This window comes from Rissa tridactyla, chromosome 3, assembly GCF_028500815.1.
Source record: "Rissa tridactyla isolate bRisTri1 chromosome 3, bRisTri1.patW.cur.20221130, whole genome shotgun sequence".
NCBI lineage: Eukaryota > Metazoa > Chordata > Aves > Charadriiformes > Laridae > Rissa > Rissa tridactyla.
The window spans coordinates 52,722,803-52,750,570 of record NC_071468.1 but is presented as its reverse complement, the minus strand read 5'-3'; the positions used below and the strand labels follow the sequence as shown (position 1 = coordinate 52,750,570).

The window sequence follows — 27,768 nt, the reverse complement described above, 5'->3', positions numbered from 1 at the left end:
GGATGGAAGGAAAACTTGGTCCTAATTCAGTGTTTAAAAATAAAGAAGAAAAAAAACTTTAAACCAATCAAATCCGGTTTGGTTCCCACAACAGGAGGAAATGTACATCTTCATGGAATACTGTGATGAGGGCACTCTGGAGGAGGTATCAAAACTGGGCCTTCAGGAGCATGTCATTAGGCTCTACTCAAAGCAAATCACGGTTGCTATCAATGTACTACATGAACATGGTATTGTTCATCGAGACATTAAAGGTAATGTTAACCAAAAAAGGTAATGTTGTTGTTTCAGTGCGGTAGATGAGGGTGGGGGGGAGGGATGGGGGACATTTTCGCAGATTTAGTGCACATTATCTATGTGGCCATTAAGTGTATAAAACTTTCCTCTTGTTTTTCAATTTACAAGTTATTGGCTAGTTACATGCTCCTTTTTAAGTGCAGAACATAAAAAATATTCACAGTTGGTGTTGCAAACTCATAAATTCTGACCATGATTTATATAGTTTCTGTAGAGGTTGTTAAGATTGTTGGGGATTCATCCAATCTCAGATTTTGGTCCTTGTATTTTTAGTACTAATATACCGACTTATGTAATGTTGATTTTCTTCTCATCTGTGCAAGAAACGGTGTTTTCTGGGAGCTGACTAGCAGTGTACAGTGCTAGAGTTGTTCATCAGCACTTTTCCTTGTGATTCCCATTTTCCAGAAAAGTTTTAGGATTTCAGAGGAATGGTGGTTTAAACATAGTAACAAAAGCCTTGTTAAAAGAAATTAAAATTACTTATCTAGTGGGTTTTTTGCCATACATTTATCTACTCATGCCTGGGTCTCAGCTTTTGCAGTCTGGAACTACAATAACTGAAGGGGGGGTTGGTTTGGGCATTTGCTTAAGGCACCCAGTATCAGTCCGCATTTCACATTCATTTTTCTTTTCCTGCGCCTTCCAAAAACATCCTCCATGTCTAGTTCTCTTGGTTTTGTTAGTCTGGCATATTTTGCTCACCTATGGCAGAAACTTAAGAGCAGGTAGGGGAAACAATGCACACAGTATGCCCTGCGAACGCTCATTTTATGACAAGGTAGTGCAACCCAACGATGCTGGGTTTCTATGTCCCTCTTGCTCACAGGGTTTTGAATCACCGCAGCAGTGTAGGAGATTCCCAGTTGCTCTTGGTCCTTTGGCCTCGTGCTTCTCATTTGGGAAAAGAACTATCTACGATCCAGAGGCCTCCCACCCAGGTAGGCCACTCTTGGGTCAGTTTTGGCTTTTTTTCCTAGAAAACACTTTCCCTCACTCCCATTACCCAGCAATCTTGCCTTTTCTGGTTCTCCTTCCTGACCAAAGGTTTCTCTCCAGTTGTGGATTTCCCTTCGTGCTTTTCACAGTGCCCTCCTTGCCCTTTACTTGATCATTCCAAATCCAGGTTCTGCTTAGCTGGATTACGCTCTCCTGGAAGCTCGTTGTGATCAAAATCCAAGGCTGGCCGACAGGGATTTCTTTTGTGCTGCTGTATGTCATTACTGATTCCTAGATATGTTTCCAAATAGGCCTTCCTCTCATTAGGGAAGCGAGGAGAGCGGTCTGACAGAACTGTAATGCTGTGCTATCTGAGGGTATTTCTGTTGCAACAGGTTCCTCATACCAAATGTTGGGATGTTCCTTGAGAATAACAGCAGCTATAAACAGAGGGTCACTGCAGACACGTCTGTCTATAGTTTTTTTCCCGAAACTTAATAACAGGATATGAAGACAGACCACAGAGGGTATTTGTATAAAGGATGCCTGATGTTACGTTGGAAGTCTCTCGCTTGCTGTCTCCTTTTATGCTAACGTTGCATCCCCAAGTTTTCAGGCTAACGGCAGTAAAGAAAACTCTGGTTTTACTTTTAGCTCTTATGTAGTCGGGTACTCTTATTTTTCTGATAGGGAAGAATTAGAATACGTCATTCAGACTGTTAAAACTGGAAATCTCGCTGTCAGGTCACACTCTTGTGGTCTGTTTGATGACTGTAAGTGTGGATCTGTTTCTTTCAGCAGCAGATAACCAATTCTTAGAGTAACGGTTTATACACATCCCGCAGTTGGTGACTGCAAGTACTTTGTGCTCCAAAATTGAGTGTTTTGGTTAGTAGTGTCCACTAGTGGCACCGTTGTCCTTCAGATGCTGTTATGGCATCCAGTTCTATGAGTGTAAAAGATGAAGCAAGACACAGGTGCCTTGAATCCTTTTTCAACCCATGGTTGTGAGAGCAAACTGGGGGTAGTGTTGGCTGGTTGCTACACTTGGCTGCACTGGTTTTGATTAGTCTGCATCAATGTGTAAAGTAGTTGGTCTAGTATGTAGCAGGTGATTAAGTCTTTTGGGATGGCATTTTTTTATCTCTGTCCTGGTTATTGGATTTTAAGGCCTGTGGCTAAGCCCAGATTCCTCGGTTATAATTACTTCGCTTTTTGCAAGCAAGCTGTTCTGCTCAGTGATCGAGAATGATGGAATATTAAATGCTGAATGAGTCTCTGGATATCTCTGGTTGAGCCCTCTGTTCAAAACACGGCCAACCTCAGTATCAGAACAAATGTCAAATTACATCAAACTGCTCAGGACCTTGTTCACTTGAATTACGAATATCTCCAGGGATGGAGATTCCCTTTTCTCTGGGCCTCCGTCCCAATGACTGACCTATCACCATCGTGAAGAACTTTTTCCTGATGCCTCCCTTGAATTTACAGAGGTGTGTCCATTGCACCAGATCCTTTCACAGCGTGCCCTTGAGGAAAAAGTCTATTTCCATCTTCTTGATATCCTCCCATTACAACTGAAAACAGCAATAAATTCCACACACACACTCCTCCAGTCTTTCCTTCTTCAAGCTACACAAACCCATCTTTCAGCCTCTCCTTGTACATTGTGTGCACCAGCTCTCTGACTGTCTTGATGCTCTTCTGCTGGGTTTGCTCCAGTCTTGTACTGGGGAGCCCAAAAGCAAGACACAGCACACCGAGTGTGGTCTCGCAGGTACTGAATTGACAAGAATTAGTCAATGAGGTCATACTTGGTGCTTTCTCTCCAGGAGAGAAGGGCATATTCCTGAAGAGTGCTTGGATTTTGTTTTCAGAATGAATACAGAAAACGAAGGGATTGTATCTGAAACTTCAGTAAATTAAGCCTGTGAATGAGATGCTCAAGGCCAGGAAGTCTTCATCAAAGTGTTATTGTACTCTTGTTAACTTTGATGTTAGCTCTCAAAATTTCTGCTACTCCTGCCTTCGTGTCTTCGTGGTGAGCACAGGGGAAGGCAGGCCATTCAACAAGAGACAGAAGGCTGCTCAACAGATGAGTACAGGCACGTGTCACACTTTCTAAAGTAGAATACTAAAGCTGATTTTTCTCATCGAAGGGTAGCATTTGGCCTGCTTGTTTCTTGGATGAATTTGGCTGCTGTACTGCTTAAGTACTGGCTGAGGAATGTCTGTGAGCTGCCCCTCTTTGTGGAATTATGCCACAGCCTTTAGTGGGACCTTTGGTACTGCTCCTCAGACTCACGGTATTTACACCAGCGCCTTTGGAATATCACGCCACTGCAGTTTTCACTGCGCTGCATACGGGGCTGACTTGGTACAGAGATCCAGGGCATGAAACTTCAGTTTAAATGCTTTGGGTCATAGCTATTGTTTTTTCTAGCAAAGGTACAGCTTTTGACATTTGGTCTTTGTTTGCAGCCTGCCCAGAACATCTTGTGATACAAATGGCAGTCGGGCTGTGCAGAACTGGGCTCCTTCCTGCCTCTGCCAAGTACATCCAATGAAGATGCTTTTGGCAGTGTATGTGTAGGAGGAGAGAAGGAACAGATGGGTGTTGTGCCTTTTGCTGTTCTAGCTGTGATCTCCAGTTTTATTTTGCTTATTAACCATGCAGATACGGCAGGAATTTTGTTACATGCACAGTAGTATTAACTGTCAGAGGTAAAAAGGATCGAGCACTTTCAAAATACTGCCCTTGCGTTTCCTGTTCTCTTACCCAGGTCCTGCTGGATTCTGTGCAGGTTTCATCTAACAAGGAGACCCTTTGTAAAGACTCCTCCTAGAGTCTGATCTTGGTCTCTGAAGCAGAGACCAAGCAGCTTACAAAACACAGGCTCCGGCAGACAATGCGTCAGTGGAAGCCTTATTCAAATAGCTGACAGAAAATGTCAGCAACACGAGTCTTCAAGTGCTGTCTCTTTCTTTGTGGCGAAACTTTGGTTCGTTGCTTTGTTCCATTTGACAGTTCCAGGTGCTTTCAGGACAAAGGCTCACAGGAATTTTCGCAGTAACATTTATGCTAAATTGTCATGACTTTTTTTTTTAAAGGGACAAATTTAGTTTGAAAGGCCTTGTAAGTAGGTTCTGAAGTGTATTAAACCATCACAATAGCTTTAGATTCAGTCAGAAGAGAGATGGTTGCACTTCAGCTCTGCCGGTTTCCAGCCGCTGCAGTAGTAAGAAACTACTTTGTAGCCTTCCGTGAAATTTGCATGTTGCTTTCTTGAGGAATGGGAACATAAGTTTCCAAAACATCCTTGTAAAAGTGTTTGCTAGTGATGGCTATTTTTCCCAAGCTCTTTGTGTGGGCTAAGTGCACCTATTTCTATATGACAAGTAATTGCTTGAAAATCATTAGAAGAAGAAAAGCTGTGGGCAGTAGTTCAAAGGAAAAAGATACTGATAGAGTAACTCGCTCTTCTAATGCATTGCCCATATTTAGTGTCCCCTTGAGCTGCCTTGTACTGCTTTGGTGTGTTTCTGGATTCTTTTTCATTCAAGGGGCTGAGGGAAGGTCTGTCCAGCTCCATTACATGTGCCTGTGATTGCAGGGTGACTCTGGACACCTGTGTTTGGCTGGCAAACTGCAGAACCCAGCCAAAGAATTCTGATCTTGAATATTTGCAGGCACCTGAGTACAAGGAGTGTAAAACTTACAGACACAATATGCATAAGAATTGTATTAACTGAGCGTTAATTCTTCTAGAACTTGTAAAAGGCTTACAGTAATTAAAGGTTGGAATTTATTTCTGTTAATGATTTCTCTCCTCCTTTGATAGTGCAGTTTGATGCAACACCTCTTCAACTAAAGAAATCTTGCTTTAGTTATCAAGCATCCTCATGGTAGTTAGAGAAGCCCTTTGAGAAACGGGCAGGGTTTTGTCATCATTGACCTGCACTGCCTTCTTTTTTGACTTGAGTTTTTTGAGGATTATTTTTGTTTTCCATTAATATCTTGGGGATGCCCAGCCACGCTAACAAGATAAAGTCATTAACTAAGAGAACATAACACAAAGGAGGAGCAGCCAAGGATTCCTGCAGTGACCTATGTTCAAGGTGAAACAAAAATGAGAAACTTCTGAAGGCTGTATTCAGATGAGCTATTTTAGAAAGAAACTTCTGTGTAGCATGGGAAAAGGCAATGTGTAACAAAGCCCCCAACATTTGCCTACTCCTAGTGTAGAGGAGCAGTTTCGTTCTGTGCAAACCATTCGTCTTTCCTCACAGGAGTTCACAGCTTAAGCTGTATTTCTGCCAGGTGACTTTTGCAACCTACTTGTGGCTTCATTGTGGTACTTCCAGAATCCAGGATTTGGCCTGACACGTATAGTGAGCTCCTTCTGTTTTCTGTTGGCTGTCAACATGTCTTTTGGCAGGATGTTGAATGAAAGAAAACCACTGGTTATCGAAACCACTTGGCTTATGTTGCGGTGTTGTGTAGAGCAAGTGACTTGAAGCCAACTGCAGATTCCTCTTGGAGATTTTCAGCTATGCTAGGGAAATGTTTTCTAGTGTAAGTTGGCAGTGTAGCCACTTATTATAACAGTAATAAGAAATATAACAGAAATCCTTCTGGAAGTAGAGCGCAATAGGAGTGGGCATTTGGTAGGACACGTAATACAATGCTATAAGCTCCATTTTGCAAGTCTGCCATGATGACACAGCTGTACGATACCATCTGTCTTCACTCAGCAGAACTGCAAAGATGGCTAGTGGCAGGTACGCAGCCATGGCCTCTGCCAGGAACCTCCTTAAGGACAGATGTTTTCTTGCAGTGCAACACTCACAAGGATAAGCACTGGAATTCATAAATTCCTGGAGGAGTATTTTCTCCTAACGAGCACGTATGGAAAGGTGATGAGTTTGCCTGCAGTACTGCTTTGTGTTTTGAACACTTCTTGTTGTCGGCTTCCAGTACGCTTAGTGTTAACGCAAACCCACCAAAAATCCCATTGGCTAATGGTAATGTACCCTTTGGGGAACATCTCTAATGCTGTCGTATTCCATGCTTAACCTACAGGTAAAGATTTAAGTGCGAATTCAGCTATTATCTACTGTGTAACTTCCAAGAGTATTTCGAGAAGCCCTCACTCCTCGATTCAGCACTGGTTTAACAAGGGCTACTGGTTTTGTTGTGTTTCCTAGGAGCCAACATCTTTCTTACCTCATCTGGACTGATTAAACTAGGAGACTTCGGGTGCTCAGTGAAACTGAAGAACAACACCCAGACAATGCCTGGAGAAGTGAACAGTACTTTGGGGACTGCAGGTAAGGAAGCATGTGCTAGGCAGATACTTGTCTAGTTACCGTAAAAGAAGATACCTCTGCCAAAAGTCTGGGCTGGAGTAAAATGATGTGTTTCAGGGAAACTTGATTTTACCTCAGCTAGTTAGATGTGCTTTACATCCAGAAGCCAAAGCAATCAGTGAACGACGTAACTGGAAAGATAAAGTTGTATTTGTCTGGTAACTATAAAGGTGCTGGAGCTTGTGTTTTCCGTGGTTGTATCTTTCTCTGCAGCCTTACTGAAGCAGTACTGTTCTTACTGAACAGCTGCTTAATCTATTATTAAAAAATGAAAATAACTGCCGGCATGTACTGTACCAGCATTTTCACTATCACTTTTCAAACTGAAAGACAGTTACGCTGCAAATGTGTCAAAGAACAAGAAGCCAGCAAATGACAAAACTCAGCAAGAAAAGCTGAGTGGTAATTCATTACAGACATATTAAAAACCACCTGGTTTTGCCCAGTTAATTGCTTAATGTGTGCTGTTCCTTCTGCTGTATGAACTGATGACATCCTATGTGTTGTTTCAAAGCGTACATGGCTCCAGAAGTAATTACTAGAGCTAAAGGAGAAGGGCACGGACGTGCGGCGGACATCTGGAGCCTGGGCTGCGTTGTTATAGAGATGGTCACTGGCAAGGTAGGGATGGTTTATGTGCTGAATGAGCGCAAACTGTCCTTAGCACTTTCTCTGCAAATTCTGGTCCTGCTCCCAGCAATTTGTCACACTTAAGTCTGCAAGTACCAGGGTGGGTTTTAATTTCCTGGGGTACAGAAATATATGCTCTATTGGATAGCAAGTTACGCGCTAAACCTTGCGCTTAGCAATGCTGTTACCTGTTGCAGAGGCCTTGGCACGAATATGAGCACAACTTCCAGATCATGTATAAAGTGGGGATGGGTCATAAACCTCCTATTCCTGACAAAGTGAGCCCAGAAGGGAAAGACTTCCTTTGCCACTGCCTGGAAAGTGACCCAAAGATGAGGTGGACGGCCAGCCAGCTCCTCGATCATCCTTTTGTCAAGGTTTGTCTCCTGGCTTTGGCTACAAAGGCTGTAGATGGGGATGGGAAAGAGCTTTTAGTTGGCTTCATCATTTGCAGCTGTGCCACAGGGCTCTGTGTCATGGTGGGAGGCTGTCCAGAGACTAAATTGATGCTGTCCAGAGAACAAGGTTTGGCAACTTTTTGGAAGCACATGTGATGTTGGTAGGAAACGTTTGGCTAAAAGAACCTGGTGTGCACCATGCAATAAACTTTCACTGCTCTTTTGAGATGCGTTATTTTTACATTAAAAAGACTTGTCCAGACTTCATTTCAGTGGTAGTTAATTGATCTGAAGGGCTATGTGCCTAAAACTTCAGTGAGTACACACGCACCGACCTCTGTAATGTAGAGATAAGGGTCCTCCAAAAAAGTGAGAAACAAGCACATACTTGAGAGCTCTACCATCTTCCAGTGCAAGGGGCTGCTTTTCTTTTAAGTTCATATTTGAAGTTAAGTTTATATTGAATGTTTATCTGGCGGTCAGCATAACAGTCTGCAGTTCTTGCATGAACTTTGGTTTAATTCTTTGCTTAAGAATAGGCAAATATTCACAGCTACAAATTTAGGTGTATTAGTAACGTCTTCTTTGAAGAAGTAGGAGGACAGTAGGTTATTGAATTCTGTCCCGTTTTCCAGCAGAAAGTTGTTCGCTTTGGTATTCTGGTTCAATAACAGCATGTTTGGGATCATCATACCCATCCCTCCTCAGTGCAGCTGTAGCCAGATCCCATCCACCACAGAGGCAGAACACCTTTTTAGGCACATAAGAGTTGCCCGGTGACAGATAGTGGAAACACCAGTATTGGCATATAGACACTTGTAATTCATTATCTGTATTACAAGGGAGAAAGAAGAAAGCTTCAAAGATGTCCTGTTCCCTTTCCGTTCAATGAAGATGCTAAAGAAATTGATCTGTCATCATCTTCTTGCTGCAGTGGGGAGACAATTGAATTAATTGCCTTTTGTCCTCCTCACAGGTTTGCACAGACGAAGAATGAAGTTATTCAATCTCTGGCCTTTTTTATTCTGGCAAGATAGCTTTTAATCACTACTGTATGTAATATTTACATAAAGACTGTGCTGAGAAACAGTATAAAAGTTGAACTTACGAAGACTGCACAAGTGACGAGCGTCACTTTCTCTGCTGCTCCTGTATGTTTTACTTGGCGCACGTTGCTCACGTGACAGTGTCCGCAAGTTGGAAGAAGCTGCATGTTTCAGTGAAAGTGCCATTACTACTGTATATGGACCATACCTTTTTTTTGTTCTTTCTCCTGTTTCTCATTTGATTGAGAACTGTAATGTTAATATGTAGTATTTTTGAACTCTTTAGGTTCAGAAAAATGCTGTAGTGTTATCAGGCGTTATGGACCTTGTTTTTTAATCTGTTTGTTGAGTGCACTGACTGTGAACTTTTACTGGTTTTTTTGTTTATTTGTTTTTGGCAAGCTTCAGATTTGTTATGCACAAGGCTGATTAATGAAATTTTAAAAAAAAGTTTTTTCTCAATAAATGGTTTATTTTAGGAGTTGTTGGTGAAGGGTTTTTCTTATGAAAATAGATCTGTGGGGTCATGTGATGTTTTAAACTTTTTTTTCAATACTTGTTTAAGACTTAGGCTAACTGAACTGGAATAAGCGTCTCTTATATTACAATAGTCAACGTTTTGTCAAGTTCAAGATGTGTAAGCATCATCTTGCGTTGCACAAGTGATAGAGTTAAGGTCCTGCCCCTTCATCCCCTCTGATGTGCAATTCCTGACACTACCTAGTGCATAAGGGTTGGAGGCATGGGCTGAAATAATTTTCTTCTTGAATGCAAGTACTGTGAAGAGGGAATGGTCTGTGTGGCATTTCTGTGGCCAAGAGGCAAATCAGTTAAGATTATTCTTGTGTTCTGTTTGGCAAAAACAAGAACTTCCTGTTAGCTTTTGAAAACTGATTTCTTGATTCCAGACTTTGACTTCCCCACCCCCAATCGTCATCGGTCTCAGAAAATGAAGTGAAGTTAGAAGTGGTCAGCAATTAGAAGAAACAGTCTGCAACTCTCCATGCAGTTAGATTATTTTGTTTGGCGTGCTATTACGAACAGATGACTTAAAACTGTTACTTGTAAGTGTTAGTGCAGTTTACATGATCCTGTTACAGCTTTAGACTTGAAAACGGGTAACTTGTAAAGCAGAGAACTTGCTTTTAATATTTGGCTTTCTTCTAAGGTCCTGTCGCTCCTCTTAATCTGAAAATCCTTGGTTTGTTACAGGTGTGGGGTGGCTTTCAGCAGCTGGGTGAGCTGTTGAGAAGGAATGTGAAAGCTGACATGTAAATCTAGAAAAGCACCTAGGCTCTCAAAAAATACAGTGCTGAATTTAAACAAAGACTTTCCCTTCTCTTCAGTTCTCTATTTTCAGTTATGATAGGAGGGGAAGTACGGTGTCATCCTCAGCAACTGACTATGGAAGTACCTGAGGTAAAAGTTCCCCCCCTCCCCTCCCGGCCTGCTGTGTGCTTCACGTTGCGGTGTATCAGAAGTGTCCCAGTGGTTTGTGTCTTGTCTTGTTTCAGGTGCCCTTGAACACAGCAGGAACTGAGGATTGCTTTCAGGAGTCAGGATAAAGGTGAAAAGTAAAGTGTTACTAGTTTTTGTTGTTGCTGACCAAAGAAAACTCGCTGCACATCAGCTTTTTATACTTTTATTTTTGTATAAACAAACGGTTAAAACTACTTTTGTTAAGGCAGTTGTAGAACATACAGTTGCTTGTGGGGAGGAGGGGCAAACACTGCTTCTTAATGACAGATGTCATTCTTTTAATACAGCGAACTGGACTAGTTGAACTTTGGCAAGTACCAATAAGCTTTCTTTGCTGTGAATGCTGGAAGGGCCCAGTGGTGCAGTCCTTGTGCGCTGGGACTTGTAGAAGGGCTTAGGAGGACAGATCCAGGAGTGGCGTGTTTGGCCCTCAGCCTGTTCTAAGGGTTGATCCCAGGAAAATGGATATGAAATAGTCTAAATACTCTTTCAGAAATATTTACGTGTGGTGTTTTCCTCTGGGAGAAGTGGCACTGCATGCAGTCAGAGAGGAAAGGACTAAGAGTTCTAAGGAATGTTAAATGTCTCCCTACCAGCATGTTAAAGCAGCGGCTCTTTAAAAACGCAAAAAAGCTAACCTCTGTCACTACACGAACATGTATTTGCTGCTCGGAACTACGCACCTCTGTGTATAGGGTTCATTCTGCCACCCTGAGGCAAAGCCCACTGTATCAGCCAGAAAAGGTTTACAGTAAAATGCAAGATTGGTGAGATCTTTTTTCTCCCACCCCTACCCATTTCCAAAGTCTTGCATACAGTGTCTTCAGGCCTGGCTCACTAACATGCCTGATGCATGACTACGGGACAGATGGACCTTCAGACACTAATACAGGTTATAATACTCAGTTTTACAATTTTAAAATTGTTTTAGCAAATAGAGGTGTAGGGTGTGTGCTTTATTAAGAGAATACCTTTATAAGCACGGCCATATCCTCTGATCTCAGGCTCTATGTCATGTGTTGAAAAACTACACTAAAGCCCCTGTTTATGTTCATTACATCATACAACCTATTCCAGAAAGCTGCAGAGCACAGGCAGTGCATGTGTACACAAGACGGGTGGGGAAAAAAAACCCCAAAACTAGTTCCTCACACTTCCCAAGGCCTCTTCCTTCCTTCCTGTAACGTTTTACCACCTCCACGCTCAAAAAACTTTACTTCCTGCCCCCCGCTAAAAGCAGTACTCCACCTGCTCTTTAGCTGCTGCATATTAAAAAGACTAATTTCTAGATGATTGGATGTACTGAACAGCAAATGCATATTTCATGGAATGATTCATACTCTGTTGTATTAGCCCCTCTTTTTTCCGGCCTCAGTTTTATTATAGGAAAAGAGAAATGGGTTTTAGTATCAGCTGCTAGACCTGAAGGCTGCTCACTTTCTTCTCTAGAGCCACTCAGGCTGGCTGTGCCTAGACTATCACGGTTTAGTCCTATGTGCAATGAAAATGTACCATTATTGAAAGTGCCAATCATCATCCCCACTGCTCAGCATCAGTACCTTTAGATTTTAAAAGATTGGGGTGGGTTTTTTTGGTTTTTTTTTTTCCACTCATAATTGCTGGTAGCTGGAAGTCCTGTCCAAAAAGGAAAACCTTTTTCTTTTTTTAAACAAGCTCTTTTTAGTAACTTGCATATCGTTAACTCTTGAAGTTTAAAAACAACAGGAGGCTGCCCTGGAATCAGTACCAGGGATGTCAAAGCAACACAGTTCTCCCAAGGGGCTTGATTCTAGTTTTACTTAATTCAGAAGGGTGTCAAAGCAAGTCCAGCCAGCCATAAAAAAAACTCTCTAGGTCTCTCTCCCACCTCCCCTCTTCTCCCCAAAAGAAAAGCAAAAGATAATTTAAGTATTGTCTCAGGCTGACTCTTACGAGGCAGCATGTAAACTAATTTATCAGAAAAGACAGACAAGCAGATTAATTGGGATCGCAACAGTATGGGTATGGGGCATAACTGTTAATGCAGGCTTTGCATTTCTTAGTTACAGCATACCCAGTTGTTTTGTTTCCCCCTTTGCTAGGAAGGCCTAGAATTTTGATCGGTGTTTAAAGCTGAGAGGAATTTTATTACCTCAGTTTTTCCAAACTATAAATGGCGTTTACTCTCAAAAGTTAATTCCAGGTTTCAGCTATCCCTCTGATGTGTTGCCTGGGGGAAGATGTGGCAGTGGGTAGGGTAGCTCTGTTCAGGCCACAAGGCCAAATTCCACTCCAGGCTGTGGCACTGCAGGGCTCGGATCTAACACAGCGGGCCCTGGCTGAAGTTTTAAAGGGCCCCTGTGGTGCAAACTGTGGGAATAAGTTCTAGATGTAGAAAAACTCTACTGTGAGCCTGCCAGTTCAGCAGAGCTGCTTCAGTCCAATACTGGTATAACCAAGCAGAGCATCTTACTGTGTTTAAACATTGACAGATTATGGTTGTTAAACTATTAATGTGTAATCTACACAACTATCAATCAATTTTAATCATCTTGTAACAATCTTCTGACATTTATCCATTCCTTAGAGCGAGTTAAGAAAGATAAAGCCTGCACCTCTGGTTAGTTTCCAGGTAGAGCCTCTCTTTTTTTTCTTTTTTTTCAAAATTTAAGACACTTTATAGGAAAACAAACCAACCAAACAAATGCAAACCTGTTGTAGAGAGTATACGAAGGAGTGCATCTTTCAAGCATGTCATCCAGCCCAAACTCCCCAAGAAAAATAACAGGAGCACAAAATCAGATACGCGTGGCAATTGCTTATCCTACCCTTCCTCTGATCTCACCTGAAGGACCATGATATGCACTTAACAGTTCTCAGAAGTTGCATTTGTTCCCTTTGGATTGAAGCAGTCTCTGAAGATGCTACTTTTGTTTCTGCTTGTTGTCATTGTTACCGTAGGTGGAACCCTTGTTAATTTCTGTAACGGCTATCATCCATCTGACACCAACAGAAGCTGCAAAAGAAATAACAATAAAGTTAAAAGCCGCTTGCAGACAGAGATTGAAGGTCGGTAGAGGTGTAGCATTTTGAGAGACAAACAGCCTTCTCAACCTTGGAGCAGCACAGCATTAAAGGCAACTACCCGTGTTACCTGTACTTTACCTTTGATGAAACATTTACCCCCTGTATCAAATAAGTTGCCCACGGCATTCCATGAAGGTCCAGGGTTGCTGGCCTCAGGCCAGATGTGTCCTCTCCCACCAGCAGGGAAGAGACTACATGAACCAACATGGGGGCGAGAGGCACGGGCATGATGTGCGCAAGCCTTTTAAACCTTTGACAAGGCTGGCTGTGAAATGGGGGTGCTTTGGGGCTACTGGCTCCCAGGAGTGGAGTGACAAGCGGTACTAATGTATCTGCATGGTGCCAGGGGAAGGGAATGCTGCCTGCTTGCAACAGCCCCCATCCCTGGAAGAGCACGAGCAAGGGCAAGGGCACTTCAGATCTTCATAAACAAACAAACCAACCGACAAAAGTTGTGGCATTTTTTCACATGAAAGAGCCCATTACAAGAGGCCAGGGTGATTTAAAAGACTTTTTAGTTGATTTAGTGTTAATAACTCACCATGCACAGGGAACTCATTTGGTATTTTTTTTGTAATTTATTTGTAGTGCCTGAAGTGACTGTTTAAGTTAAACACAAGTTAGCCTAAGCCTTTCTAAGCCTTTCCCCTCCCCTGGCAGCTTTTTTTTTTTTTTTTTTTTTTTTTTGCAAAGGGGCTCAGCTGCCCAAAATCTATTATTCCCCAAACTTCTGCTCAGCTACATTACATATCAAGAGCTGCCATGCTTCTTTCAGGCCTAAACCTGCTTGGGAGTCACAAAGACCTTCCCTCTGCTCAGAACGCTTTTTCCAAAAACAACCCAAGAGAGCCATGAACCTCCCCTAAGCCTCCAACTCCCAGTTTCTTGCTGGCTGATGGTGAAGAGGCCCAGTCCTGTGAGATGCTCTAATTGTTTCATTCCCATCAGTCTTTACCCCTCTGAGATGACCCTGACCAATTCCTCGCCAGCCAAAGGACTCTTTATGGCAAGTCAGAGCCTGAGATCACCACGAGAATCCTGAGGCTTTGTACGGCTACACCAGGCACCAACTGCCCACAGCAGGGCTGATACAGAACCCTGCGTCCTGGCATTTGCTGCTCTTCAGCACAGGAATGGGAGGGGGCTGTCAGCTGGTAACCAGTGCTGCCCTGTGCTTTACCAGATGCTTGCTTGTCCTGGCACTACCACATCAACCACGCAGAAAACCATCACTTTTTTAAAATAGCTACTTCTCTCGTCTGCTTCAAGCAACCTGTTTGGAGGTGGAACACAGACCATTCAACAAATGTTATAACTGTAAGGCAGGCAACTTTAAAAAGCTGAATATATTATTTAAGTAAGAAGATAGGCTAGAAAGCAGCTCTGCAGAGAAGGACCTGGGCTTCCCGGTAGACACCAGCTGGTGGGAAAGGAGGCCGAGGCCGCCCAGGGGTGCATTAGGAAGAGCATTTCCAGCAGGTCAAGGGAGATGATCCTTCCCGCCCTGTTCAGCACTGGTGAGGCACGTCTGGAGTGCTGGGTCCAGTTTGGGCTCCCTGGTACAAAAGAGACAGGGACATACTAGAGCAAGGCCAGTGAAGGCCACAGAGACACCTGAAGGGAGAGAGTAAAGCTGGTGGAGCCAGGCTCTTCTCAGTGGTGCCCAGGGACGGACAGAAGGCAATGGGCACAAACTTAAACACAGAAGGTTCCCTCTGAGCATAAGAAAAAAAAAGGAAGAAAATCTTTACTGTGCGAGTGGTTGAACACTGGCACAGGCTGACCTGGGAGGCTGTGGTCTTCATTTTTTGTAGATATTCAAAACACGGTGGGACACAGCTCTGAGGAACCTGCTGTAGCTGACCCTGCTCTCAACTGGGGGTTTAGACTGGATGATTTCTAGAGGTACCTTCCCACCTCAGCTACTGTCTTCTGTCTGATCTGCATGGGTGAAAGGCACTGTGTATTTTGTTCTTTCACGATACCAGCACTTGAAAACCAACCCAACTACAGACTGGGTTTTGTAATATGACAGTAAATGAAGCGACAGTTTTTAGAAGTGCAAGTGGTAATTGGATACTAGAGGTGAGTCACACGTGGTATGACACAGCGATGGCTGAACAGTGGTGCAATGGGGAAGCTGGGCTGCCTGTGGGGCTGCCCTCGGGTCTTCTGGATGCTGAGGCACGAGGAAAGCAGAGCCCTCTCGCGGGAAGACAGCCATGCAGTGAAGAACCCAGAAAAGGAGATAGTTCCTAGGGAGTTCACTGTCACTTACACTCCACTGTTAGACCATGAATGGAAATGCAAACAGCTGGGACAAGTGAAGGGTTTCACTCTCACAAACAGAAAAGGACAGAACATCTCTGACATTTAAATGGCCGTGAGCTAGGGAAGACAAGAGGAAGATCCAACATGTAGCCTGGAGTCTGGGATCATAGCATAACAGTAGGCAAGAAATCATTAAGATTTTAACCAGAAGGTATAGTAACAGCATCAGGAGATGGACACAGAGCATAAATAAGAGCAGCTGTTACAGCAACCACACGGCACATTGGGGATTTCGTCCAGTTCCAAGAATGCTGCTGCCTGGACACCAAAAAAATACCTAGTTCAGCAGTTGTGATTAATTTTTGTTTCTTCTCCTTTGCTCCCTGGCAGAAGCTGTCGCTGCCCTTCTGTCCTCACTTCACCCTGCAGCCCTCAGCACGCTGGGGAAGGCGGGGTGCGGGGAAAAGCACCAGCTCACGTTTGCCAAGCCTGTGGAAGCAAAGTGGGTTAAGTGCTGAGGTGCCTCAGTGGTTTCTCCCTGCACTGCCTGCCTCCTCTCCACAGCTCTCCTGGAGCCTTAGTACATACCCTAGAGATACCATGACATTTAAGGATTTATTCTGCTGTTGTTTTAAATAGAACTATAGTAAAGGGAACTTAGTTTTTTTTACTACAAGGAAGGGCAGAAAGGAAGTTCAAGCAGTAATTGTGCCTAGCTTAATCAGCTGAGGGTTTAAGCCTACCCTGAGAAGAGCAGGAGAGAGCTGTTATCGGCTGAGGGACCCCTGCACTGCTCCATGGCAAACTACAGAAGGTAACCGAGCTCATGCCGTCTGTCTGCCCATCACTACCCACCAGCCAAAAGATGCAGGAGATTGCTGAGGACCTGCTCTGCCTGCCAGAGAGCTGGGTGCTGAGCTAACACAAATCGACAGAGCCAATAATGCGATCTCTTTCTTGCAACATTTTTTAGCTCCAAGAAAGCCACCACCTCCGTACATAGTACCACATCCCTCAGCTAAACCTTAGCTCAGAGCAGAGGATTTCCACCTTTTCTCTCGCACCTCAGGACTTCTTCTCATCTATTACTTGGGGTTTGTACCACACAGCAAGTGCTATAAGCAGCACAGCAGGCAGGGGCATAAAAATTTCCCATGTATAGTGTGCTGTAAACCTGAGTTATATAGGTTACACATTGAAATGAATATTTGTACAATTAAGCTTATACGAATAGCAGAAATTACCATTGAGGGCCTATCTTACATACCATAAAGGAGAAGAAACAAGCAAGTAACAAAAAAAAAATATGAGTTTTAGGCACTAAGCTGAAAGGCCAGATTGTCTGGCAGCTCCACCAACCGGCAGAATCAACACAGGCAGAATCCTGCAGATGGTTTATATCCTGTTGTAAAACTTGGTGTAACGCTGTTGGCTCATGCACTCCTCACTTTCCACTCATCTCAGCCTACAGGCATCAACAGCATTGCTGCCCAGAGCACATTATGCTCCAACCCTTCGGGACACATTCTGCACTTGGACACTGTCGAGTCACCAAGGGCGCACTCACAGTTTGTACTCTGATCCCTGGAAACAGGTCAAACAGCACTGTGCACACCCCGTATAGCAGACATACGACAGCTCCTGCAGAATCAAGCCTGGCTCATTACTACTCACACTTGGTTCAAATGAAATACTTTTCTTGCCTATAACTGATACTTAACTGCTGGCCCCACGCCATAAGCCCAGATGCCATTAACGCTTTTAGCATTAGACATGAAGAGCTACTTCTTCCTTTAAAAGCCAAGAGAAGCCCTCCCATCTTTTGCATACAGAACCAACAATTCCCTTTTAATTGCTGTTAACAGCTCTATAATAGAATACTTGTTGAGCATGAAGGCCGTCCTTTTCAACACAAGTTACCAAAACATGAAAGGCAACCTAACACTGGGTTCTTTGGAGCCAAACAAGATTGGGGAAGCAGAAGGAAGAAAAAAAAGAAGCTGCTGTCAAATACAAATACTGACATTTGACAGACTCACTCACTGCTTTTAACGGCAAAATATCAGCCCCAAGTTTTAAATAGCAGTTGTGAGTTAAGTACGTAAATCTCTTGCCATGTGTCCTATGAAACTAAAGCCAGTTTTCCAGAGACTTCTGTCCCTCAAACTGCTTCAGCATTTATCCTCTGGAGCAGGGACTGCCTTGTGTTGGGTCAAGCAGTATCACAAAGGGCTCCTGCTCCCAGACCGGTAGGTAGATATTAGCACAATGCCATGATTATTATGAGTATAAATAGCCAAAGTGCAGCACAGCAAAGCAAGAGGGGATGGCTCAGCATTCTCAGTATAAAGAGGAGACATCATTTATTTAGACCTGAAAGCGTTTGAGCTGAACCAGCAAAGCTATATATACATTGGTTATCCATTCCTTGGATCTGAGAGTTAGGGTCTGAGGGATTACAGTGCTTTCACTCCAGCTTGACTGCCATGGGGCACTCCTCTTATGGCGCTTTCTGCCTGAACAGCCTGTTACTTACAAGCCAGTAAGTGTTTTACTGGAGAGCACAATTAGCAGAGACTGTCTAGAAGACAAGTGACACTCTGAAAACAAAGCAGAGGGTACCAGGTAAAAGGATCTCCTAGTTCCTCCGCTCTTTCCTATCACAAAAGGTTTGGGAATATCTTGTGCTCGCTGCACCTATGCTAATAATGTTACAAGGTACTGAAATCTGCCCTTCGAAACAGCAATCTACTTACAATGGGCTATTAGGCACTGCGATAAGCTTCCTGATTCCGGAGTATTAGGTGAGCTGTCAAATTGCCATATACAAAAATAATGTCCCAAAGCTACCTATGCTGCTTCAGTTAACGAACAGAGGGAAAAGGTCTACTAGGAGCCATGTGAAAAGGCAATTTTATCACCTGATCACGATGGTAAATAAATCCCTCTGATTTACAGAAAAAGCTTCCTTTTTACATTGTTAAGTGAGCACGTACCAATCACTGCTCACACCGGAAAAGTCAGCTTATACAGTCCTCCCTGCTTTGCTACAAACTGAATCTGCCAGGCAGACAGTTCCAGCTGGCACCAAGAGTCACAACCTCCAAGGTACATTTGTGTTCATGTACCGCTACATCGCAGCAATTGCAGAAGTCTCTTCTGACACCTTGCCTAAAGCTGGAGGCTGACTGCAAAATAAAATACTTGTTGTTCCTCTGTCAGAAGATGGCTTCATCACTCCCAGGACATTCATGACAGACACACCCCTTGGGATATAAAACACAGTTTGGGGAGAACGGCCTTGCTATAGAAACTCAGCTATTGGCTACAAAAGTCAATGTGAGAGCTTGGGCTGAAGTTTTTAGATGCTTCCATAGAAACAGACCAAGCCAGTAATTACCACCGAACAGTAATATTGCTTTTAAAGGGATACAGTAAACCAGAAACAGACTACAACATGACTACAACATACCAAGTGAACAATTGCACTTTTGTGATGTAATGACACATCTTTTTTTTAAGTGACCAGGATAAACCAGATCAGCTTTTTTTGTTTGTTTTTACTGAAGGCTGAGCTTCCTTACACTCCTGTGGATTCTCTTCCCTCTACAGGTTCATGGAGGCTGCTATCTGCTAATAAGTGACAATATCATCTTTCTTTTTACGTCCTCATCAGCCAGAGGTGGCTGGCTGAGTCTAATCAGGCAACAGCCACTACTACAGGTAATGTAGCGTCTTATGCTGCGCCGCAAATCCTGGCCAATTACAAGCACTTTGGGTTTGATCACACCAAACATTCAGAGTGAGAACGGAGCTGTTGCAAAGCACAGGGTCTTTGAAAGCTTGCAGAGGACTGAAACCTGTAGCATCCCACAAATGTGGTGGATATGTACAGGGCAGCAATGCATATTGCAGTGGACCGTTAATCTTACCACTTTTAATGCGTTCTTCAGCTGTGCTTTTGCAGCCTGGGAGCTCATGCCTTCATTCTGGCAGTAGACTGCTGCTGTAGCTTGCTGTTAGCTCCAGCATTACAAATAACCTGAGAACCTTTGGATTATCACTGCATTCAAAAGAGGACTCACAGCAGCCTGCTGATTAATCTTTCCTTGTGGCTAGAAGCAGAAGAAAGCTAAGTGGGGACTAAGACAGGAAGAAAAAGAAAAGAAAAAATAATAGGGCTTTTTGCTGTTCATTTTTAGTAGCATCATAGGTTTTTTTTTCTTTACAGGTTCGTTCCCTCCCTTCCTGATAAAGAGAAGACGTGACCTGGTTGTAAAAGCCACTAATGGCAAGATGGTACTGGACTTACAGTGGGGGGTGTGGTGCCACTCAACTAAATTAATAAGAGCTAAATCCAGAAATATCATAGATGCCACAAGGCCAAACATTAAAGCATCTGGCCGTGAGGTTAAAATCCTGAATTAGGCAGCGAGGCTCCCTGTGGAGGGTACACAAGGTATGAGGCACTTTGGAACGGCACCCGAACAACCAGCCCACTGAGTGGAGAAGCTGAATTAAGAGGAAAATGCTGAAGGAAAGATGAGAAATTTAAAAAAAAAAAAAAATAAAAAAATAAAAAAAAATCGCAATAACTAAGCTTCAGTGCCCCATTAGGCCATTGTTCCACAGCTCGGTACCAAACGTAGACTATGCCAGCATGTCTTCCAAAGGCAGAACAAATGCCCTCTTGAGTGCATACCTCATCCCGCCCACTGTTGTATACCCATTTTGAACTAGAGCACAGGGGAGACAGATTGACCTTTTTCTGCAACTGAAGAGGGCTTGAACCCAACACCTCCCGTTCCTGAGGAGCACACCCCAACCACAGTGCTCACTCTTCGCTTCCATCTTATTCACTGGTCAAAGAAGGTGGCGGGGTGGGGAGCACCACTTGTGCCTTCCAACAAGTAAGGTGGGTGAAAAAAGGTGCTTTTAAGTTGCAGTCATTGCTCCCATAAATTTTTACACATTTTACATAAAACATTCCCAGGGTAAAAAGAACCAACAGTTTCTCCAGGTAAGGACAAAAGCACAGGATTCTTCTCCCTTTCCCTCTACCTTTCTCACATTAATGTACTAACTATTATGTTGGACATTATCCTTGCTCTTGTTTTCTTTCCTCTGGACCAAAGCATCATGAAGCAAATTTCCTACACGCATGCACACACACACACAAATTCTTCCTTTTCCAATTATCTCCCACAGTAGCTTATGCAGAATTCAATATGGTGAGCATTTTCTGGAAAAGAATATTGTGTGCCTACCATATCAAGATATTCACAGATGGGGAAAAGGACATTAGTTAATTATTCCTGATCAGACTAGCGTGGGACCTGCTCAAGATTCAGACTTTTTGAGAATGCAAACAATTGGAAAGTTACTGTTTTGTATGTAGCTCTCATAAAAAATAACGCAAGTACACAAAAATAAACAACAAAAAAAAAATCTATTTAACCTATTCCAGGCTAAAGTGGATATCGTATCAGATGGTCTACTGATGTGGCAAGTCATGTTTATATTTAGTAAGTCTCAATAAATCATGTCTGACAGTTACCATGTAAGTAATCTTTCTGTTTTAGAAAACTTACCTATTACAATGACAAATGCAAAACTAGCCAGTGTCAGCGATGATCCACTGTTGATCATGTTGATGAGCAGCTTGAATAAAGGATATAGCAGCAATAAGGCCCAGAAAAGCCAGTTCAAAAGTGTCCATGGTCGTCGGGGTGGTACTACAGGGACTGCTGGGTAGGTTCCTGTTCGGTAGTACTCTTCCTGGAATGCGTCCTAGTAAAACAAAGGAGGGCAACAATTAAATCCCCATCTGCCAACAAAACTAGCCATTCCTGGCTTTGATGTTCCTCTTTCTGCATGCTTGTAACTTCGGGGGAAGATCAAAGACCAAGTCATGGCTGGAAAGCTTGTACTTTGAAGTCAATGAACACACAGTCAAAAAAACAAAGAGCTTACACTGATGTGCGCATCCTTTTTTTCTCCTACACACAGAAGCCTGAAAAATGGCATACCTGGAAAGTATAACAAGCCCAGTAAAATAAGAAGGGTGAAGGGATGTAGGCATCGCTGTTGAACCCCCTGCAAGGTCCACAGCCGCTGGACAAATACTGTGGCTGGTGAGCCACAGAAGTGGTTGGGCTACATGTTCAGCAGCAGATCTCTGTTCCCTAATGCTATCTCCAACCACTGCTCTCAAACAGCACCCACTTCAAAGAACACCACCTCCTCCTGTCAGCTTTGTCCCATAGATGCAGTCCTGTTCATCCTGTTCCCGTGAACCTTACAGAAGGAAGTCTGGCTGCTGAACCTCTCCACAGACAGTTGAGCATGCAAACACTTTAGAATCTCTCATTAGTTTTGACCAGATGACTCCCCCTTTTAGTAAAATATAATGGGGTGGGGTTTGGGTGTTTTTGGTTTGTGGTATACAAAAAGAAGACTTAGAATTGAGTACCTTCCTCTAGAGCCCATATGGGTGAGCAAGCATTACCTTTAGCTATGTGATCAACCCGAGATATCAAAGTGGGTGAGGAAAAAACCCCCTTCCTTCTGGTTCAAAAGCAAAGATTATTAATCTGGGTTATCACAAGAAACTGGTTAATTAATGAACTCAGACTGACATAAAAAGGAACCTCAATTTAGTCAGAATGAGATGCTAAATTTCTTCAAAGAAAGGAACGTTTCATGACTGTTTCCAAAAATTCTGGCAAAGCCAAGATTGTCCTAATCAACCACAAGAAGATTATTTCTACTCTGCTATGATTTTCCATTTACTTACACTCCAGCTGACACAGACAATGTTTTAATTATTTAATGGCAACTTGAGCAATTACAGGCTGCTACCATTTTATCTATTTCAAAGGGAACATTTAGCTTTTAAGAGATTACACAGTAATTAAAGCATTGCACCCTCTTTATTGAGATTAGAAAAATTATGACTGTTTTGCGCATGCGAGCTAGATCGTACTGGGATCATTATGGCCAATTAATTAGCTATCTTTGACAAATTACATGGTATATGAAGTTTTCTTTACAGTGCCTTGAGGATTTTGGTTTATGACTGGTTTAACACAGAGCTACTAATCATCAGTATATTGAATTTTACTATATATAATTAGGTTTCTAAATACCAGTATTACACAGAGAAGTTAAGAATTTCTGACTATTATTGGTATCGCCATTAGGGGGCCTATTACTACAAACAGCAAGACAGACTCACTTAAAACAAGCGCAGCAGTGTTCTTTTTGCTGGCTCTGCACGGCATTAGAGGCAGCAAAACCATTGACCACATCTCACCAAGAAGTTTGAGACAGATCGAAGAAACATACAACGGGCAAGACAATGTCAATGCCATCACCTCCACTACACATTTTATACCATTGTGGAGAACAGCTCTTCAATTCAGTTATGATACCTTACCCTTAAAAACATTCACATTCCTTGCAGAAGAGATCGGTGGGCTGATCTGTCTTCTAAGCTTTTGCAAGGGTGCCTATGGTACCCATCAACAGCTCTAGTCAGCATTTAAACCCATGATGTACCTCAAAATTTCCCCCAATCACCTCCCCCAAATTAAGTTCCTTTCATTCCCCTGCATACAGAGCTCATTTTCAGTTTGTAATAAATCCCACCCACCCAAGTATTGTACTTGGACATAAAAATATGCTCCCTCTAATGCCCCCACCAAATCTGAGTTACTTCAGACAGTGGGGTGGGTAACGCAGTCGGGGGAAATCAGGGAGTATCCATCATGGATGATGGATGTGAGAGGCTAACTGGATTTTTCTTCCCTGCTCCCACCAGGGAGGCCTGACTGCAGAGGTATGCCACTGCCCTTTCATGAGGAAGCCCAAAGAATAAGTATCCAGAAACAAATCCTTTGTTACCAAACACTGGAGTTCTGTACGCTTCCCCTCTTCAGTTATGCTTTGCTAATTCCCTGGGGCATTTCAGCATGTATTTTCATGCCCTGTTTTCCATGCCTCTCTTACAAGTGAGAAGAGTTAGAAGCTCGCTTTCTTTTTAATGGAAATTAAGATTCTCAAGCAGAACTTCTATTTCAGGCACTGAGGCTGTAAGGATGTGAAAAAAGAAATCAAACATGCAAGCGCTAGTAGAGTTGTGACTATTAAACGGTACCTCATCAGACCAGGCACTCAGATGCTCAACCCCATCCTTGTTAAAGTCAAAGGGAGTGTTTATAGCAATGGGAGAAGAGGAGAGAGAGGAAAGAGAAAGGAGGGGTGGGGGGAAGGAGAAGGAGAGTGAGGGAAGGGGGGGAGGAAGGGAAGAGGGGGGCACGAGTGGGAAGTATATGGAGAGAGAAAAGAAAAAAGAGAGAAAAGAAAAAAGAAAAGAGAGAAAAAAGGCAATGTGCAACCCAAACTGCACCTCTGTCATAATTGGGCATTAAGAGATACAGTGCTGGCCATCTATGGAAAGACAAAATTCATCCCAGGTAAGGAAGAAGCATGTGGACATGGAAAGCCTGGAAAAGGGCAGTACAGTGTTTGGTTTAGAACAGCAGAGTGTCATTGTTTATTTGGCAAGGCCCTGTTCATTGCATTTGCAGCAGTGGCTGAACCAGAAAATGAAGTGATCAAGTAGCTAGAACATAAATTGCTAGAGAGCAGTACCTCAGACTGAGGTAACTGACATCGGGCAGCAAGGTAAAAAAAACAATGGAACAAGCTTTTCTCAAAGACTCTCACTCCTTTACTAATGACAATTAAAAAAAAAAAATAAAAAATCATGTCCATGTCCTTTCATGTCCACTAACTGCTGATGTCATTGTTCATTCAAACGGCTTTGTGTCCCTGACCATCGTGACTGCGTGGCACTCCGGCCTTGACCTCAGTACCTGGGGCACGCCCCACCTGCTAAATCATGCTATCAGAGCATAATTCAGTGCACAGTATGTAAGTCTTGAGAAGGTACTGCAAAATTATGAAAATCACTGAGAATGAGCAATGGCACATGCAACCATAATGCAAGGTAAAATAGGGACTCTGTTTTTCAGTAGTGTGCATACCTTGTCTTACTTCGAAACAGAAAGGGGAGTCCTACAGCCAAAATATATAAAGCAGGGGATGAGTGCATACCTTGCAACCCATTACTGCCCTTTGAATACAGATTTGTTACATTTTATCATAAATATTTACTAACTCTGAAGACATTAACCTGAAACAGAATCTATTTTTGGAAACAACACCTAGATGGCAATGCTGCTTCTTATCCAACCTAAAAGCCAATTATCTTTTTAAAGATGCATGGCAGAAAGGCGAAACAGAATTGAATTTTTACCCTGCAGGTGGGCTTTCACCACCTCAGAACTCTTGAAGAAGTTGTCCCTGCTCTGTATTCTCCCAGTCTGATTTTACAGAGACATTGGTTTGCGTAAACCAGCAATGACTGCAATGAAATAAGTTTCACTGATGTAAAACAGCTGAAGGAAGAGGAACGTACCACCTTCAGCAAAAAACCAAAACCAGCACCAAAGCAAAAAAAATCCCCAACCAAACAAAAAATGCCACATAACCAAACAGGTTTTAACTGAAAGGAAAACTGAACACACATTCCTTCATCCTATACTTAAATAGGAAACTATGGATTTAACCAACCAGCAAACTAAGCTGTTATGAAGAAAGCAAGACAGATGTATACTCTGTTTGCACTGAGCATTTGCCAAAGAGGGAATAACAGAAAAAACTTGAAGTGATTTACCGCAAACCATGTAATAAGGGATTCAGGAAAACAGTCACATTCTCATCTGATTTATGTTTTTGTCTTGCAAATGTCTAAACAGTTCTTTGGAACATGAAATGGTTAGAGATAAAGTCACAAGTAGCAGAAAGTGGACTTTTGCACTTATATGCCTGTAGAGAGGGCACAGGCCCATGGGTAACACAATGCCTTTCTGCAGAAAGGTGTTAGGGGTTGTGTCTGAATTAGGTGTTAGTGGCACGACTTACAAGAAGGGAGATCAGAGACAAAGCTAGTAGATCTACAACTGAGGTCTCAATACACATTTACTTTTCACATTCCTGTAGCTGCTTAGACAGGCCATGAACTAAACCAGAACCAAGTCACGGTTAGAAGCCGAGAAAGACTAGAACCTAGTCAATACAGAAAGGCTAACATGGTGTTCTGGCTAGAGTACAACAAATGGCACAGCAGAATTTTGCTGCCCCAGTGAGAAGAAACCAGAGTGTAGCTATATTCTATCACTTCTAAATCCAAAGCACTGCTGTATTCCAGTCTGAATACATAACTTTGATCAACTTATTGAAGCAAACTGAGCTGCCAGGCCCTCATGCTTTGCATACCTATGACTCCCACTGATTGAAATGGGAGGTGCTGCGTGTATTCAAGGACAGCATCCCCCAGCCATTATCTCCTATAGTCATAAAAACAAAACCCACGAGAAACAGATTCTGAAAGTCTGAAGGACGCATATGAGAGTATTTGGGAAAAAAAAATAAAATCAATGGGCATCTACAAACACACAGTCATTACTATTCTGCCTCCATCCTATGTAACTGGAAATCTTAAATGAATGCCTTCTACGCACGCAACGTGAAAGCAATTTATCAGCCTGTCCTATTAATGTTGGATCTTTGCAGTGAGAAAAGAGACAGGGTAAAACAAGGGACAAAAATTTTAGGACACTAGAGCGAAAATATCTCTCATTTAGCCCATGAATTACTTCTTCATTTAGGAGGTGCCTTTAAGGGGAAGGAGGTCCTTCTACCAACCAGAAGGCAGTTGTGGTTTTTGTATCCTTATGCAACTTTCTAAAGAAGATTTTTAAAACTACTCTGTCGAGGCTTGCTTAAGTTTTCTTCCTGTTGCTCTTTAAGTACAAAATAAAGGCAATCATGACTGACAGCACAAGACCAGTTTGTGTCTGGAGAAACAGAGCACTTTTACTCTGAAGAACAAACAAACCAACCCCACGCCCCCAAAGCAGGACCGCTACACATGCACACTGTAAAGGCCTACTAGTAATATAAATAACTGAGCACTAGTGGCTTGCAAGTGCTGTCTAAACAAAAAAACCAACCTTTTCTTGATACAGTTTGTGGAGCCAGTTAGAACATTCCTGTTCATCTTCTGGGACTTCCTCTAGCGGAATTCGCCTGCCAATGGTAAACAAGACAAATTGAAGAATATTAAATACTTCGGCTCCCATGAACAGTACTTTCATTATACACAGATTATCCACCTGACAGAAGACTCACTACATTTTCCATCTTTTTTTAAATTTGTGGTATCCCAGATCAGCAAAATATAGTTTGCTTCTAGAGTTTCTACATGTATCAGAAATTTAGATTTCTGAAATAGTAATGCATTATGTTTGAGCTCACTAGAGCCATTTTCTAGATAAAGGTTTGCAATTTTCAGTTTCCAAACGAAGGTTTTGAATGAATTAATTTCTTACCTCACCTATAGCGTTCAAGGGTGTATTTAACTAGCAAGGCATTAAAGAGATAAAACAAACTATTCTCCTTATACCTAGGGTAAAGCACTCTAGTATTTCTCAGGTAACATTTCCCATTCCTGTAATTTTTTGCTACGTGCAGCTTGGTTGGATGATTTCCAGCAAAATGGCTCCTATCACTGAAAAACCCTCTCTTGATAAAACAAAGTTTTAATCAAATTTTAGTCAATAATCCTATGACAGAAAAAAAAAAAAATCCCCTTGTAATCTTCATTTAGGTATGCTAATAGCAATATTTAATAATTCTACATTTTTCAGTATAGCATATATTTTAATTAATTTCCATTAAGAACAACATCAAATTAAATTCATTCAGCACAGGAGAGCTGAACGAATTTAATTCAGCATCCCATTTTTCATCATCAGGACACTCCTGTTTGCAGTTAATTTAAGAGGTGCAGCACTACTGTTTTGTTCCTTTATTTAAGGAAGTCATAAGATGACAAACATTAGCAGTCAACACAATTTAAGCAGAGACAAGGCCATCCAAATTTTACAAACTTCTACTGAATGCAACACCTATAGCACTTTAATAAGCAAATACGGAGGATTTTGAAGAACATCTGTGATGGTCCCCAATTAATTGCCAAAGATTTACCCTACCTGTAAGAGCTTTTCAGGAAGCTCAAAAGGACAGAAGGGCAAATAGTTAGCCCGAGTTGTGAAACGCAATTTCCATGCTCTGCCAGATTAATTTGCAGCAGGCTGGAAGGGTGTAAAGGGAGACACAGCAAGATGCACACCTCTACACTG

The 27,768-nt window shown here is 42.5% G+C and overlaps 2 protein-coding genes across 14 annotated transcripts in view; one reads left to right on the top strand and one right to left on the bottom strand.

The window, feature by feature from the left end:
• Positions 1 to 9,161, top strand: part of MAP3K4 (mitogen-activated protein kinase kinase kinase 4) — a 70,310-nt gene extending 61,149 nt beyond the window's left edge. For 11 of the 12 annotated variants that reach the window (XM_054193813.1, XM_054193812.1, XM_054193816.1 and 8 more), the window contains 5 exons: positions 95 to 254; positions 6,445 to 6,567; positions 7,121 to 7,227; positions 7,434 to 7,613; positions 8,611 to 9,161. In XM_054193813.1, the coding sequence (XP_054049788.1) occupies positions 95 to 254; positions 6,445 to 6,567; positions 7,121 to 7,227; positions 7,434 to 7,613; positions 8,611 to 8,631 (591 nt within the window). In that variant the 3' untranslated portion in view covers positions 8,632 to 9,161. Of the gene's footprint in view, positions 1 to 94; positions 255 to 1,126; positions 1,223 to 6,444; positions 6,568 to 7,120; positions 7,228 to 7,433; positions 7,614 to 8,610 lie in introns of those variants that run through there. The other variant, XM_054193818.1, reaches the window with a different exon arrangement.
• A 128-nt stretch (positions 9,162 to 9,289) lies between these two features.
• Positions 9,290 to 27,768, bottom strand: part of AGPAT4 (1-acylglycerol-3-phosphate O-acyltransferase 4) — an 84,329-nt gene continuing 65,850 nt past the window's right edge. Inside the window, exons 7-10 of one of the 2 annotated variants that reach the window (XR_008465200.1) lie at positions 26,578 to 26,653; positions 21,088 to 21,286; positions 12,984 to 13,154; positions 9,290 to 9,922 (exon numbers count right to left, since the gene is read on the bottom strand). Coding sequence is in view for 1 of the 2 variants with exons in the window: in XM_054193820.1 (XP_054049795.1) it covers positions 13,063 to 13,154; positions 21,088 to 21,286; positions 26,578 to 26,653 (367 nt within the window). In the remaining variant the exon portion in view is untranslated. Of the gene's footprint in view, positions 9,923 to 10,133; positions 13,155 to 21,087; positions 21,287 to 26,577; positions 26,654 to 27,768 lie in introns of those variants that run through there. The other variant, XM_054193820.1, reaches the window with a different exon arrangement.